This window comes from Malaclemys terrapin, chromosome 3 (assembly GCF_027887155.1).
Source record: "Malaclemys terrapin pileata isolate rMalTer1 chromosome 3, rMalTer1.hap1, whole genome shotgun sequence".
Taxonomy (NCBI): domain Eukaryota; kingdom Metazoa; phylum Chordata; order Testudines; family Emydidae; genus Malaclemys; species Malaclemys terrapin.
In genome coordinates this window covers 52,775,224-52,790,889 of record NC_071507.1, presented here as the reverse complement: position 1 = coordinate 52,790,889, position 15,666 = coordinate 52,775,224, and the positions used below count along the sequence as shown (strand labels likewise).

At 46.6% G+C, this 15,666-nt stretch overlaps 1 protein-coding gene across 2 annotated transcripts in view; it reads left to right on the top strand.

The window, feature by feature from the left end:
• Positions 1 to 2,138: 2,138 nt before the first annotated feature.
• Positions 2,139 to 15,666, top strand: part of LBR (lamin B receptor) — a 43,205-nt gene continuing 29,677 nt past the window's right edge. For both annotated transcript variants that reach the window (XM_054023012.1, XM_054023011.1), the window contains exons 1-2: positions 2,139 to 2,283; positions 11,001 to 11,180. In XM_054023012.1, coding sequence (XP_053878987.1) covers positions 11,016 to 11,180 — 165 coding nt within the window. In that variant the 5' untranslated portion in view covers positions 2,139 to 2,283; positions 11,001 to 11,015. The remainder of the gene's footprint in view (positions 2,284 to 11,000; positions 11,181 to 15,666) is intronic.

Here is a 15,666-nt window from a genome sequence, read left to right as displayed (position 1 = left end):
TACAACAGAAAAACTTCAAAAACAGACTCCAAAGAGAGACTGCAGAGCTAGAATTGATATGCAAACTAGACACAATCAACTCCGGTTTGGATAAGGACTGGGAATGGCTGAGCCATTACAAACATTGACTCTATCTCCCCTTGTAAGTACTCTCACACTTATTATCAAACTGTCTGTACTGGGCTAGCTTGATTATCACTTCAAAATTTTTTTTTTCTCTTAATTAATTGGCCTCTCAGAGTTGGTAAGACAACTCCCACCTGTTTATGCTCTCTGTATGTGTGTATATATATCTCCTCAATATATGTTCCATTCTATATGCATCCGAAGAAGTGGGCTGTAGTCCACGAAAGCTTATGCTCTAATAAATTTGTTAGTCTCTAAGGTGCCACAAGTACTCCTGTTCTTCTTTTTGTGAAAAGTGTTTGCCTACAGATGATGGGGTGTTTTTTTGTCTTTTAAAAATTGTGTGGCTGTAATTCACCACACATGCAGCTCCACTATAGTTGTAATGCAGACAAGACTCAGGTGTTTCTAATACTGCGACCTTTAGACAAGATTGTGTGTCTGATCACTGTCTCAATATAGCTTTTAGTATCACTTGAACTTTAGACAGTATTACCAATTCTCATGATACTTGATGAGCTTATTACAGTTGCAGCTCACAGACGAATGCGATTAAATGAGAATCAGTTAGATACAGCCCTGATGCGTATACCTTCTTGTGTACAATTTTATGAGGTACTAGTTTCCAAAAAATAGAGCTCCCGGGACTAGGAAGTTACTACATGACTGAGTGATAAATAAAAACCTAAATTAATTAATGTCTATAACCTCTATATAGTCCTCAAACTTGGTTCTATGAGTCAGAATTTTGGATATACTTCCATTTGCTGCTGTGATGTACTGACTGTTTAGAAAAGTGTTTAATACAAAGGCTGTACAGAATGGAGCTAAATATGGAGCTAAAATGAGTGTCATACACAGAACTATTCCAGAGCTTTCCCTAAAACCATATTCCATCCCAAACCTTGTGTTCCTTTACCGGAACCCTTCCACAAGCTTTAACTTGACGTAAACTACTTTAGCATGATGTCTTTGTTTGTGAAGTTTTTCCCATGTGCTGAGATTGTCCCTCACCCTTTTCCATCATCAGAGGATGTAGATAAAACCTATTAGTAAAATGCTTGTCAATCTTATGTTTTGGAACATTAGTGGAGAATAGGCCAAGCTCTGGCTGGGGAAATGAACCTGTTGCTGTCAAAGATTGTCAGCAATTGATCCCCCTAAATCAGTACTTGGAATAATGCTAGGGCAGATGAGCGGGCAGATGAGCAAACCATCTTTCTCTCCTGAAGATTTCAGATTTGTCTGTGTGGGTTTTTTTTCTTTACATGTAAAAGGCCTGATCTACTCTTTGTCTCTGGGGAACAGGAACAGTTGTGTCTTATGTCTATACATACAGTGCTGCAGCTGCACAGCTGTATCCATAGAGGTGTGCTGCTGCAGTGTATATGGTGAAGAGGCTTTATTGCTGACCAGAGTTGACATAAAAAATACCACCTCTGCAAGCAGCATAAGCTCTTTTTAACCAGTGAAACCATTTTCAGCTGTTTAGGTATTTCCTCTCCCTTCGCTGAGTCAGTCTCCATTTCCCTTCCCCCCGGGTTAGTGGCAGGTAGGGTTGCCAATTTTGATTGGATGTATTCCTGGAGATTTCATCACATGCCATAATCTTTAATTCCTGGAGACTCCAGGCCAATCTCGGAGGATTGGCAACCCCAGTGGCAGGTGCCTAGCTCTGACAGAAGAGGGAAAGGTGGAGGGTCTGGTGTCCTGTGTGGGAATCTGTCTCCTCCACCCGCCAAGGAGGCAGAGCCCGGGGGAGGGGCTAGGATTTGAGGGTCCCGGTGAGCGAGGCTGAAGTTTCCCTTCCCGGGGGGGGTGAACTCGGCCCTGCAGCTCCCCGCTGGCCTGGGACAGCTCAGTCACTTGGAGGGCCCGACAGGGGCACAAAAGGGTGGAACGCGCCACCGACTCGTAGCCAATTCCGTGTCTCGGTTGCGATTCGAACCCGGCGAGCTGGCCAATGGGGACTGTTGGCGCCCAACAGCTCGCAGGAAGGGGCGGGGCTGCGGCCGAAGCATCGCGCGCCAGCGGCCCTGTAACCGTCGCTCAGGGTGGTGGTTTTCGTAGCTCGTTGATTGTCCGGTCCGCTCGGCCCCGGCTCCTGCCGTGTCGCAGAGGCGATTCCTGCCAGGCCAGGTGGGGGCGGCAGCCCAGGTAAGGATCCGGGAGCGAGGGCAGCCGGGGACCAGGACACACCCCCACAGCGGCTTTCCCGGGAGGAAGGGCAGCGTCCAGTCGCTTCCTCCCATCCCCTCCCCCACGCTGCGGGCCTCGCGATGCCCAGACGTTTCTCTCTGTGCTTCTGGGTCCGCTGTTAAACTGCTGCTTCCCCTCCCGGCCCGGCCCGGCCCGTCCTGTCCTTCCCTCCCTGACCTCTCTCGCGCTTGTTTGTTTCGCTCGCTAACATCCCGCTAGTGGCGTTCGCATCTCAGAGCGGGCGGGGACAGGTTCCGTTACCCGCCCTCGCCTCCCTGCCACACGGAGCCCCGCGAACTGAAGCGTCCATGAAAACAGGCGTGTGGCGCCCTCCCCAGCGCGCGAGACGGGTCGGCTCCCCTCGGGGGCGAGCCGGTGTCGGGGGGGGGGGGGGGGGGTCATCCCCTCCCCAGAGCCGGACGACGACTGAGTCCCTCGCCTGTTCCGGGCTAACAAGCGAGGCGCGGGCGGGCTGGGGACTGGGGCGCGCGGGACGCTGCGAAACAAACGAGCGAGACTTCACATCGCGCGCAAGTGCGGCTGCGGGGAGCTGGAGAGGAAAGTGATGGTCCCGGGATCGTTTCCTCTTTACTCGCACTGCCAGGGGAGGGTTCCCGAGCCCCAAAACAAACGTGCGATCTGTTACATGTCCAGGTCGTGCTCAAGCCATTTATCATCGACGCGTTTCTATCAAGTTAAATGGGAAAAGTTTAAATTATGACGTTTTCCCTCCATTTTGAATGCTTCTGGTTGAAAGTATATTTAAAGGGGACGAATGCTCGTTTTCTTCTCTAATATCTTCAAGATTTGCTTTGCAATGGCTGACAGATTTTTCTCTTCAGTTGGGCATTTAGTAGTTGTCAGTGACGGTCATTTTCAGTTCCTTTTCAATTTAAGATTTAAATACTGTATAGAAATGGGGAGATGGAGTGGTGGTGTTGTCTTTTCTTCTTTGTCTGTATCCCTTAACACTGGCAAGAAATTAGGTAACCTATTTTTTTTATAAGGCTGGTTTGAAAGATACTATGTAAAATACTTCTGTGGTAGTCACACTAATTGATTTTTTTTGACTTGACACCCAACTATTTACTATACTCTTTTGGTATATAGAAGATAAGGATAGTTAAATTCAGATCAAAGTATTGTTTTGTTTTTGCTCTAAGCCTATTTATGTTTGCTTGCAAATACATTTTATTTTCCAAATTTTGTAAGTGCATTAAACTATATGTAAACGTGTATAATCTGACTTTTAAAAAATAGTATTAAGATAATATTTTACTCTTCTTAGTTCTTAAACAGTTAGCTTGCTTATTCCATTCTTCCTAATCAAATCCCTACATTGGCACTATACAAATAATTCTAGATTGTAAGTATAATGATGATTAGGCCTGAAGTTTTTGTATTCAGCTTTTCTTGATGGTATGGGCAAACACAATCTCCTAGGCCCCAATTGTACAAAAACTTACATATGTGCTTAACTTTATGTACTATGAGCACTTCTTCCATTGACGGCTGTGCCTTAGTGAGTATTGTGGAGAGCTTTTCCTAAAGGGTGATTAAATATTATTTAAGTACTGTACAGTCCATGACCTGGAAACTGCACTGTGAAACTGTAAAATGCAAAAGGCAATTTGAAGAGCAGCTAGAGTACACGTTGACCGAAGGAGGACTGATGACATAATCTAGCATAGAGACAGCCACTCTTCATTAAAAATGTTCACCGCTGTTAGCAATGGTGGGAACAATAGTATGGACAAGGTCCCATTGACTGCTGATACTTTAACTTAATCATGTATCAGAGGGGTAGCTGTTAGTCTGGATCTGTAAAAAGCAACAAAGAGTCCTGTGGTACCTTATAGACTAACAGATGTATTGGAGCATAAGCTTTTGTGGGTGAATACCCACTTCGTCAGACGCATGTTACCTTAACTTAATCATGTTACCTAATCAGGTTCAGATTACACAATGGTTAAAATGGTGGTAGATGTCAGCATTTACATGTGCAAGACAAGTAGCCAGACAAACAGTGGAAATGGTGGTCCTAAAATTATCTGTCATAGTTTATTTTTACAGAGTGTTTGAACATAAAACTAACTTCTCCTTCGTGAATACCTGCTGATCCATTAGACATGACTACTGACATGTTCTTCCTGATTTTCAAAGTATGGAGAATCTCTCTTTACCTTCTGTCTTCTGAAAAACTGTCTCTGTCTTCTAGTATGCATAGAATAATGCACAAATGCTCAACTCTCCTCAGTGTTTCTCCTCAATATGGCAAAGCAGTGGGTTCCTTTGGAGTTTTCCCAACATTTCCAAACAGGAAAGGTTTTTCAGTTTTATTTCTCCCTTCAGTCCCGGTAGGGAGATGGGGTACTAAAGGATTCTGAGGGAAGACAGTATTCTTGGATGTCCATTCAGTGGTTCAAAGGGGCTATAGCTCTTTTTGCACTCCACAGCAGCAAGAGTGCAAGGAGGCATTAAGTTGCGTAAGGGTAACATTTTGGTGGTAGGACCTGGTCTTCTGGAAAGCATTTTCCTGCCTGTTACTCTCCTGATGTGAGGTATGACTACCCATAGCTAGTCCAAAGATCAGGTCAGTAAGAAGGGCAGGAGGCCTCCTGTATGTGTTGTCTCTGAATATTCATAGTCTCTCTAGATTACTTTATGCATATGTCAGTCAGCACCAGAGTAGCAGTGCCTCCTAACCAGCTCTGAAACTTCTGATGGCTCTCTAATTTGAAATCATCCTCAAGATCATCACCCCTTTTGGGCTATCAGCATTGGATCCTGAGCTCTCACAGAAAGAGGTTGGGGGTGGGATAACGCAAAAAACAAATCCAATACCTTCAAATAAATTGGATGTACAGTATCGGAATTAGTTTAACCATTCTTGTAGGTAAGCCTGGCAATCTAGCGTATTAAATATTTTGTTCTTCTGGCTCCCTCAGTATGTGTTTGTGTGGCCTTGTTTATTCTGCTGTTTTACCTTTATTGGTCTTTCTCAGGGATGCAGCAGAGTGATTTTGTACACTGCCGATGCCAGTAGAACTTCTATTTTCTGTCCACCTCTCTTGAAGCATATGATCACTGTGACCTAACCCTATAAACCTTTTTACCACACTGTCCACTGGCTTTACTCAGCAGTGTGGTGAAGTGATCTTGTCCATACTACTAGCATGACTTATCATTCAAATAACTGGAATCTGAAGGTAGAGGATCTGTAACTCCCTTGATTGTGGCATCCATGAACTCAACAAAAGTGAAGATCACCTGGAATAGGAAATTCCTGGAATTGATGATTTCATTCTAGGACTTCAATCAGATGGTCTCCTATGTTGGAATAGTGGAGAGAAAACAAAATGAACATCTGTTTATATCACAAGCTGCCTAATTAAGAAAGGTCCACACAACCTTAATTTGGCCCCTTTGGGAGGAGTATATGCATAATGATAGTCTCTAATTACATGTTCACATACTATATGTTCCCACAGAAGCACTGCCTCATTTAGGGCACAAGGTACACCTGCTCTGGAGGTTGTGTGGTGAAGGAGATTTGTGACTTGTAGAACCCCCTGCTTCATTTGTTACAGAGTTGGAAGGTGTATTGTGATTGAGGCAAAGGATTGCAGGAACAGAACGATAGTCTCATGGTTAAGACAGTTCAATGTCACCCTGGAGAACAGGACTCTATCCTTGCCGTTCAGGGCCAGATTAACCTTTTGTGGGCCCAGTGCCAAATATATTTGTGGGCCCCCATGGGGGCAATGGATCATGGTGCATGGAGATTGGTCCCTGGAGTGAGGGGCCAGCCAGGGGCATGGTATGGCAGGGGTGGCCCTGCTCTGCCCAGCCCAGTGCAAGGGCACTATTTTTTGCCACACGCAGAATGTCCTGCCCAGCCCTGTGCTGTCAGCTTGTCCCTTCCTGTCAGTAGTGGACCTGTGCTGCGCCACACAGCTGCCCAACCCAATACCTCCTCGACTCCCTATGGCCAGAGGGGGGCCCTCCCCCCAACTCGCTATGCCCAGCACCCTCCCCCGAGACCCTCCCACAAATGCACAATACCAGCTCTGCCCACAGCCTCACCACAACTGTCCAGCACCCCCCTCAGAGCCTCCACTCCCTAGTGCCCCAACACACACAGATCTTCCATGCCTTCTCACAGCCCAGCACCACCACACAGAGACCCACTCCCTGCCTACTGGCTGCACTCACTGGTCCCGCTAGGAGGCAGCTGTGTCTGGCGCGATCAGCCAGGCCAGGGCCTACCTCGGCTGGGCTCCCTAAGGACCCACTTGCCTGGAGGGGCCCAGCCAAGCCCCCCGCCCCGCTGACTGCCAAGACTGACCAGCCTTCTGCACTAGTCCCAGGCAGCTCAGCTCCGGGGAGACAGACAGGGCCCCACAGGTTGTGGGAAGCAGAGACTGCCTGGAGCCAGAAGTGCACTGTGGTCCGGTCCAGGGGGAAGAGAGGAGTCCTTGGCTGGCCTGCAGGCAGGCCGAGAGGAGCAAGTAATAGGTGTGGGGAGCCAATGGGGTCTCAGGGCAGAGCATGGGCTCGGCTCCATGGCACCACTGGCGTTATTGTAAACCCGGCACTATTGCCGTTGCCATAGAGTATGTGATGCTACTCAGGTTACTTAAACCAGACTTTCAGAGGTTGTAATTAATTATGTGTTCTTCATTTTCTGGGTGCCCAACTGGGGAGAAGAAGAGGGAGAGGTCTGATTTGCAGAACTGCTGATCACTTGCAGCTGTAACTTAAGTCAATGATTGCTGTTCTTTGAACATATAAAAGGCTATATCAAGGGTGGCCCACCAAGCCACATACAACAGTCTTCAGAAGTTGAAGAGCCGAGGTGCACTTGCTAGGTCTCAGGGCTTCAGCCGCGCAAGAAGTGCCTGCTGTGTCTCAGGGCTTCAGCCTGGGGGTGTGTGTCTTGGGGCTTCAGCCCCACTTCTGCTGAAGCCTTGAGCCCCGGCAGGCATGCCCTGTGGGGTTGAAGCCCCAAGAATCCCTCCCTGCTGGGTAGAAGCCAGAGGCGACCCATAGGATCACACCCCTCCCGATTTTTGCCAGGCTTTGCTGGCCCTGCTTGTTCCCATGGTGCTGTCGGGCCCCCACCCTACGTGGCAGCTGCTGGAGCAAGCCGGCAGGGAGCTGCCGCTGCCTCTCCCCAGGGCTGCAAAGAGCTGGGAGCTGCAGGGAGAGCCACTGCTTTTGCTGTTGCCTCTCCCCAGAGAGCTAAAGCAGCAGCCCCACTCTGCAGCTCCCAGCTGTTTGCTCTTGCCTCTGCAGGCGGAGCTAACTCCCGGGAGATGCAGGGATTGGCTGCTGAGGGTGGGGGGGGGGGGGTTGCTGTTGGGGGGGAGGGGAAGGAAACATGACTCAAACTGTTGTGGGGGCAAACCTTTAAATTGTGCCCTCCCCCCTCAGTAGGCAGTAGTGGTCTCTGGCAGAAGCCCTGAGCTTCCCCTCCTTCTACCCAGTCTGGTAGGCAGAGAATGGTGGAAAGTGTATGTGGGGGGAGGAGGGGGCCGTGAGCCGGACTTTGACTGTAAAAGAGCTGCATGCGACTCATGGGCCACAGTTTGGCCACCTCTGTGCTATATAATGCTAAGTACTTGAGGGGGAAATCAGGCCCTGGGGGGGGGGGGGGGGGTGTCCTCAAATTGGGCACCCAAAAATAGTGGATACTTTTGACTAGGGTGACCATATTCTCCTATGCTGAATACAGAACACCTGGTAAAATTAGTCGTTCAATGGCAGTCAGTCAGAACTAAACAGTACAAACATTCAAATTAACATCAAGTTGTCTGAGCCCCCGTTAAAAAGAAATACTTCGTAGTTGGATTCATTTTATTTACCTTCTTATCTTCAATGCTTTAGTGCTCACACGGGGAGGGTTGACACGCACACTCCGGTACCTCTTGCTCATACTGTGGAGTGGGGAGGGGAGTTGACCAAGTGACCAAACTCTACCTGGCTGGTGCTCTCTGCCCTCCATGCCTGGCTGGGGCCCCCGGGATGGACCCGCCTCTCCTGGTACCTGGTCTTCCCGAGGCAATACATAGAATGTGGCCAGCAGAAGCCTTTTGGCACTGTGCAGGAGGAATGGGAGCTGCTTCCAGCTGTGGATGGGGAGGGATGACCTGGCCCGTGTCTTTCAGAGCTCATCTCTTCCCTGTCCCCCGCGTGGCTAGAAGCAGTTTTTCCCTTCCTGCCCACACAGTATTGAAAGGCAGCTAACACCTCCAGGCTGCTGCTGGCCACCGACATAACCCAGTAATCTCCATCTACAGGCTGGGCAGGAAGGAGTTAAGTTCTAAGGATGCAGTATGCACCAGGGCCCAGGGAACCTGACTGCAGGGGCTTCAACGAACTGGCCAGAGAGGTGGCTCAGCAGAGGAAGGTGCTTAGGGGAAAGAGCAGCCCCGTGCTCCCTGGAGGCAGGATCCAGGGTGAGGGGCAGCCCCATCCCTATAAATTATGGTGCCCTACGTGGGGGTGAGGGGGGTGCTCATGCTCAAGGGCTGAAGAATCGCAGAGGCAGGAGCTGTGGGGGGCTGCTTTGGGGGGTCCCACATGGGGCCCTGGGGATTAGTGAGGAGGTTGGCACTGGCAGCAGGAAGTGGAGTGACCCAGCCTACTCCACTCTCCCAGCCCCAGCTGTGTTGCTTGGGTGGGGGGGTTGGGGTAAGGACCGCCCACCACACTCACCGGTAGTGAGAAGTGGAACGACCTGGCCCCAGCCCGCTCTGCTTCCCCCCCCCCCAGCCGTGTTGCTTGGGGGAGGGGAAGGACCACTCACCGGCAGCGGGAAGCGGAGCAACGTGGCTGAGACCTGGCAGAGTGGAGCGGGCTGAGGCTGGGTTGCTCTGCTTTCTGCTGGTGAGTGCGGGATCGGGCCTGACCCCTGCTGCTGGCGCAGGCCCCCTGCTAATCCTCCAGGCTGCATCCATCACTGAGGGAAGAGGTGGAATGGGGGCGGGCTGGAGGCAGAGTCGGGGGGAAGACGAAGAGGCGGGGCGGAGGGACTTTTCCCGGGCTCCACAGCCCCCGTAGGGATGGCCCTGCCCTTGCAGTGGCTGCAGCCCGCGGGGGGCGGGTTGGGGGTTAGGGCTGGCCGCCAGAGCTGGTGCTGCTGAGTATGCAGCATGCAGCTGCCTAGGGCACCATTAAACTTGGGGCACTTTGGTGCCCCAAATTTCATGGTGCCCTACGCAGCTGCGTATTCTGCATATGCCTAGGGATGGCCCTGGCGAGGGGGGTGGGTGAAGAGGGTGCTAAGCCCCTGCCTGGTGACTGCTGTGGAGCCTGCAGGTTCAGGGCATGAACAGGCTGGAAATCGCTTCCTCCCTCCCCCCCGCCATTCCAGAGCTTAGCAGAGAGGCTTCCTTGTGCCAACGCTGTGCGGGACTTTGGCACAGGCAGGGCCTGGCTCCTCTTGTCCATTGCCCCAGGCCAGATGGTTTTGGGCTTTCCCAGGGCATCGGCCCAGCCAGAGGCAGAAGGGGGAAGGAAGGAGCCTGCCGGCCAGGCTGTTGGTGAGCTCAGCGTTCTGACGAGGGGCTGGTTCTCTGCACAGCGCTGGGAGTGGGATGCGCTCTGCTCGGGGGGATATGGAGGAGGGGTTGGGGGAGGTGAAGGGGCAAAGCAGGGAGGGGACAGCGAGAGGGGGAGCACGTAAAGAGCTGATTGCTGGATAGCAGAGGCGACACGTAACTGGCCGCTGCCTGGCACCTGCCCACACACAATCATCCCCTCATCTCATAAGTATTGTAAAAATACATAAATAAATGTTTGCAAAGCACTCAGATATTATGATGTTCACCACTGTTTCCCAAACTTGGGAGGCTGCTTGCGTAGGGAAAGCCCCTGGTGGGCCGGGCTGGTTTGTTTACCTGCCGCGTCTGGAGGTCCGGCCGATCGCGGCTCCCACTGGCCACAGTTCGTTGCTCCAGGCCAATGAGAGCTGCGGGAAGCAGCGCGGGCCAAAGGACATACTGGCCGCTGCTTCCAGCAGCTCCCATTGGTCAGGAGCAGCGAAACGCGGCCAGTGGGAGCCGCGATCGGCTGGACCTGCGGATGCGGCAGGTAAACAAACTGGCTCGGCCCACCCGGGGCTTTCTCTAAACAAGCGGCATCCCAAGTTTGGGAAACACTGATGTACACCATAGAAAAACCCATGAGGAAATTTAATAATTCTGTCTTCACAGCAGTTTCAATAATGTGTATTAAATGAGGCAGTATGTCATTCAATGAGGATAATATAGCTGCTCATTCAGTGAGTACCACCCATCCTGTGCATTGAATGAGGGAGGGATCTTGTGGAAAAAATAGTTTGTGGTCATGTTATTAAGGACTGTATCATAATATATTCTCTGGGGGAGACGCAGATTAAAATTGCATAAGCAACCTTAATTCTGGTATTTCCTATATTCTGATTGCTTGATGTGGCAATTTTAATAATGTTCTTTTAAAATAGGTATTTTGTTTTGGTGCATAATATGGATAACACATGTAGATTCAACAGATTTGGAATGCTTTATTTTTGCATTCCAGAATAGTCCATCACAATTGTGCTTCTGTACAGAAAGATTGGGGAGAGGGGAAAAGGTGGGAATGAAGGCCTGGCTTAAATTTGTCATTTGATGTAATTTTTTTTTTTTTAGGATTCTTTTTGGAAAATGCCAAACAGAAGATTTGCGACTGGTGAGGTGGTGATGGGTCGTTGGCCAGGAAGTGTCCTCTATTATGAAGTACAAATAACTAGCTATAATGACCTCACTCACCTTTACACTGTTCAATACAAAGATGGAACTGAGCTTGAGTTGAGGGAAAGCGATATAAGGGTAAGTGTTTGTCTATACACCTCTACCCCGATATAATGCTGTCCTCGGGAGCCAAAAAATCTTACTGCGTTATAGATGAAACCGCGTTATATCCAACTTGCTTTGATCTGCCAGAGTGCGCAGCCCCGCCCCCCTGGATCACTGCTTTTCCGCGTTATATCCGAATTCGTGTTATATTGGGCCGCATTATATCGGGGTAGAGGTGTATAATTAACAATATTTAGAATCCATATTGAAGTCTTGACTAAGTTCAAAATGTGTACAATATTAAAAGTTTTAAGAACCTTGATCCAATTTGCTATCTAGAAAACTTGGTGATATATTCTGAAAATGAAGGCCCAGACCTGCAAGTATTCCACAAATAGAACTCCCATTAGAGGACTGTACCACACAATTGTGGAATTGCCTACGGAGCTGTTAGCTAGATGTTACTTAACAAAAATCTAGTTAAGCCAATTTAAAAAAAACAAAATCTAAATTTGTTTAAAATACTCCTTTTTTTAAATAGTATGTACAGAGCAATTAAAAAAATACTCTTTTCGTAAGGGTATTCTGCTCCAATGATGACTAGTAGAGTCCTTAGGGATGATGAGAATAACACCATACATGCTCAGGCCCATCCTTCTCCTCCTTACTGTGTGCCATGTACCTGCTACTTGCCTCTTAAATTTGTTCAGTTGCTGTTACTTGTGAATGCCTTCCTGTAGGGCTTCCCTATGAGTTTCCCTTGTATGTAATATCCACGTGCTAATGCATAAGACAGGAAGTCAACTGACATCAGCAGAATGCTAAAACTGAATAGACGCAAAGTGCTATCAAATGCATAAAGTAAACTGGGAGGAAGAAATTTCCATTGTAGCATTACAGATAGAAGGTACAACCTTTTTAGATGTAGTTTTTAAGTTGATGGTACTTTAAGATACTTCTTAATTTTGACCCTTTCATGCGAGCTGCAAAAGATTGGAAGGAAGTATACTTCCGTGTGTGTGTGTGTTTTTGATGTGTAAAGGCTTGAAAGGTGTTTTTTTTAAAAAGATCTTTCAAATGGTAGGCCTAATTTTTAGATAGCAATCTTGTCTTCTGTGGTTGGCTGTGTTGCACAAGGGAAAAACGGGATTCTGAATTCTCCACTAGAGATGGTAATTGTGGTTATGTATTATAGACTTGGATGAGGCATTTTTATCAGTGTTATCAGGTGCTTATTCCAAGGATGATTAGATGACATCGTGGTAAAAATTCCTGAATCCTCTCAACATTTCAGTTTCCACCATTGGTAACTTGTGGAATTATGTTGAATTGTACTCTCTGTTGAAGTCTTAAATAGTCTAAAGTGGGTGAAAGATGAAGGAAAGGTCATTTTAATTTATAAGCAAGTTATTTAAAATAGCTGCTCAACACCAAAGAGTCAAAGGAATTATGTGAACTCTTTTTGTTCAAATGGGAATCTGTTTGTTAGGGGTTTCTTATGGCTCCTGATGAGGTTAGAGTTGTTTTAGAAAGAAAAATATGTTTAAATGATAGGAAGCATGTGTATGAGGACTAGTGAAAACTTGTTCCGTTCAGTTTGGGGCAAGGTTGCTCTCTATTCTAAACACTGCTTTTCTGAGCAACATTTAGCAATTTTGATAATGAAGGGAATAAAAAACTGCAGCACCATCATGGCTTTCACCACTACTCTTGAGACAAAGAAACTCCTCTTTCCTGATCCTGAAATATGTTCAGATCAGGTGAAGAGAAAGGGATCAGGGATATTAACATCTTCTTGACTGTGTCCTGAACAAGTCCTGAGAAGAGAATCTAAGGTTTCTACTACTAGTCCCTTCCTAATTAGTTTTTTCCATAATCTTTAATCACTTTTCTATCTTGTCTAACTAGGTTGGTTTTACCCAAGTGCGATAGATTTGCCCTTGCAATACTTTGCTATGCCAGGGGCAAAGTAAAAGTGATGGGTAAAAATTTGTCTCCAGATTAGGTATCTGAATTTTGTGCTAAATACTGTACCAGTGATTATTTTTTCCAGAAACTGAACAAATATCAAATGCTGTATTTTTTTTTTTTAAATCTTGTACTCATCTTTTTGCCTCTCCTGTGTGTGTGATCTGTTGTCTTATGAAGAAGCAGTATTGAATTTGAGAAACAAAACCTGAAAGCTTAGCTTTCCTATAAAAAGAGTATTTGATACCATCTGAGTCACTGCCAAGCAAAGGTTTTCCCCCTATAAAAGACTATTCAAATGGGAAATTAGGAAGGCTATTAGAATGAAAGTTTACTTATTTTAAAAATGTTTTAACTCTTCTTTATGTGTATTTTAATGCATCTTAAAAGGATTTGTTTGCTGTATGTTAGAGCCTCTAGCAACAGAACCCTGAAAACAATTGGTTTCTAAGAATAAGAAACATAACAAACAGGATACAAATCTTAATCTGTTTCTCACAACAGAGCTTCACATTGGTGAATTACAGGTCCTTACTTTCCTTGTGTAAACATAGATGATTTGTATGACCACAGAACTGAGTGGGAATTTTCTCAGTCATCAGTTAGGGCCTTGGATGTGTTTTGAATAGAGTTTTGCTCCCAAGTGGTGGGATTTAGATTTAACAAATTGAAGCAAAACAATATTAAGTACATTGATCAAAAAAATCTAAAAAGCAATATCCTCACCCTGAAAGTCCTACCAACAGTCTTTTATACTGACTATCCTCCAACTAATGCACCTCTATTGACTATAATTGCAGAAGCATAGCCCAGGAACGAATAGCTGTGCTTTTTCAAGTAGGCAGGTCCCCAAGCCATTGAGGATAAAATTTCCAAATAGTTTCCAAATGACTTAGACATTTAAATTTTTACTGAAAGTCAATAGGATGTAGGCCTCTAAATCACTGTGGCTTTGTCATTATCAAAGACAGGTGGTTTCTTAATACAAATTAGAAAATTGAGTTAGCATAGACTACCAACTTAACCTGCTAAATTGTGCGAAAGCTATAGGTTATCTTGTCTTCACTAGGATTGGACATCAAATAACCTTATTTGGGTGATGTAATGTCTACACCGGCAATTGAACGACAAAACTCTTTCTCCCCGCCCCCCCCAAGACAAATGTTTTGCTGGCGATCCGGCCATGTCGCAAAAAGCTGGGTAGTGTAGACATAGCTTTAGACATACTTTTTTCCTAGTGAAGATACAATCTTAAGTGCTTTTGAAAACTTTACCCTTACAGTTTTATATGTGAAAAACAATATCTTAAACTCCATCCAGAAACTAATGTGGATCCTGAAACATTGGTGTTGTGTTCTTAGTGAGAAATACTGCTTTTTAAATGGGCTGCCATATTCTACAGCACTCTGTTTCCACGCTGACTTAAAGTGTGTTGCCTTGTGCAAAACACACTGCAGTAATGTAATAGTCGGGTGATAAATGCCGAAGTAACAGAGTTCACATCTGAATGAAGTGGTTTCAGTCTCCTGGTCAAATATAGATGAGTCTTCCTCACCACAGCTGCTAATAAGATCATTGAGCAGCAGCTGGGAATTCAACCATACCATCACAATGCAAACTTTAACAAGTAGTAGGTATACACCTTACATTAAAGGGAAGATAATTGTTGTCATGTCATATTTTATAGTTGCTTCTCCCAGATTACCTTAGTTCTATTTTAGACTGAGGTCTAGTGGGTATAACTACGTCACTGAGGGATGTGAAAAATCCACATCACTGAGCAATGCATTTCTACCAAGCTAATTTTCTGGTGTAGACAGTGCTATGTTGAGGGGAGCATGTTAATCCACCTCAATGAGAGGTGGTATGTCTGTCGATGGGAAAAGCTCTCCTGTTAGTGTAGTAGCATCTTTACTGAAGTGCAACAGCTAGGTCTCATCCGTAATCCTAATCTCTACAATGTCAGGGAGAAGCCATCCAACAGAACTGGTTGGACCAATGACAGTGAAATAGAGCTGGTGGTATCAGCATACTGAAAATACTGTATTTCAGTTTTCCTCAGGGAGCTGTGTACACACTGAACAACAGGGGAAACAAGTTAGAGTTCTGCAGAACTCAATGAGAGAGTACTGATGGCAGAAAATTTCTGAAAACTATTCTCTGCAATATCTGAGACAAGATCTCAGAAAGCAGCCTTTTATTCCTGCTGGGATTGTTAGAAGAGTCAGTGGTATCATAGGCAGCTGACATGAACACCTTGATTTTTACATGCCTCTAGGAGTGTTGTTAGTGCAGTCTCTGTGCTATACCCAAGTCTACACCCAAATTTGGCAAGGGTTAAGGAGACCTGAAGCAACCAGATACTCAAGCCTGTCTTGCCTCAGTTGCTTCAGTATTAACCAGAAATGGAAGAATAGGGACTAAATACTAATGAGATTGTCCCTCCATCTTGGTCTTGTGGAATGTTAGCTGAGTAGGGAAACTTTGCATTACTACAGTCTCTCTTCAATTACTAGAGCTGAAAAGTGAGTCCTAAATTTACTACAAATAT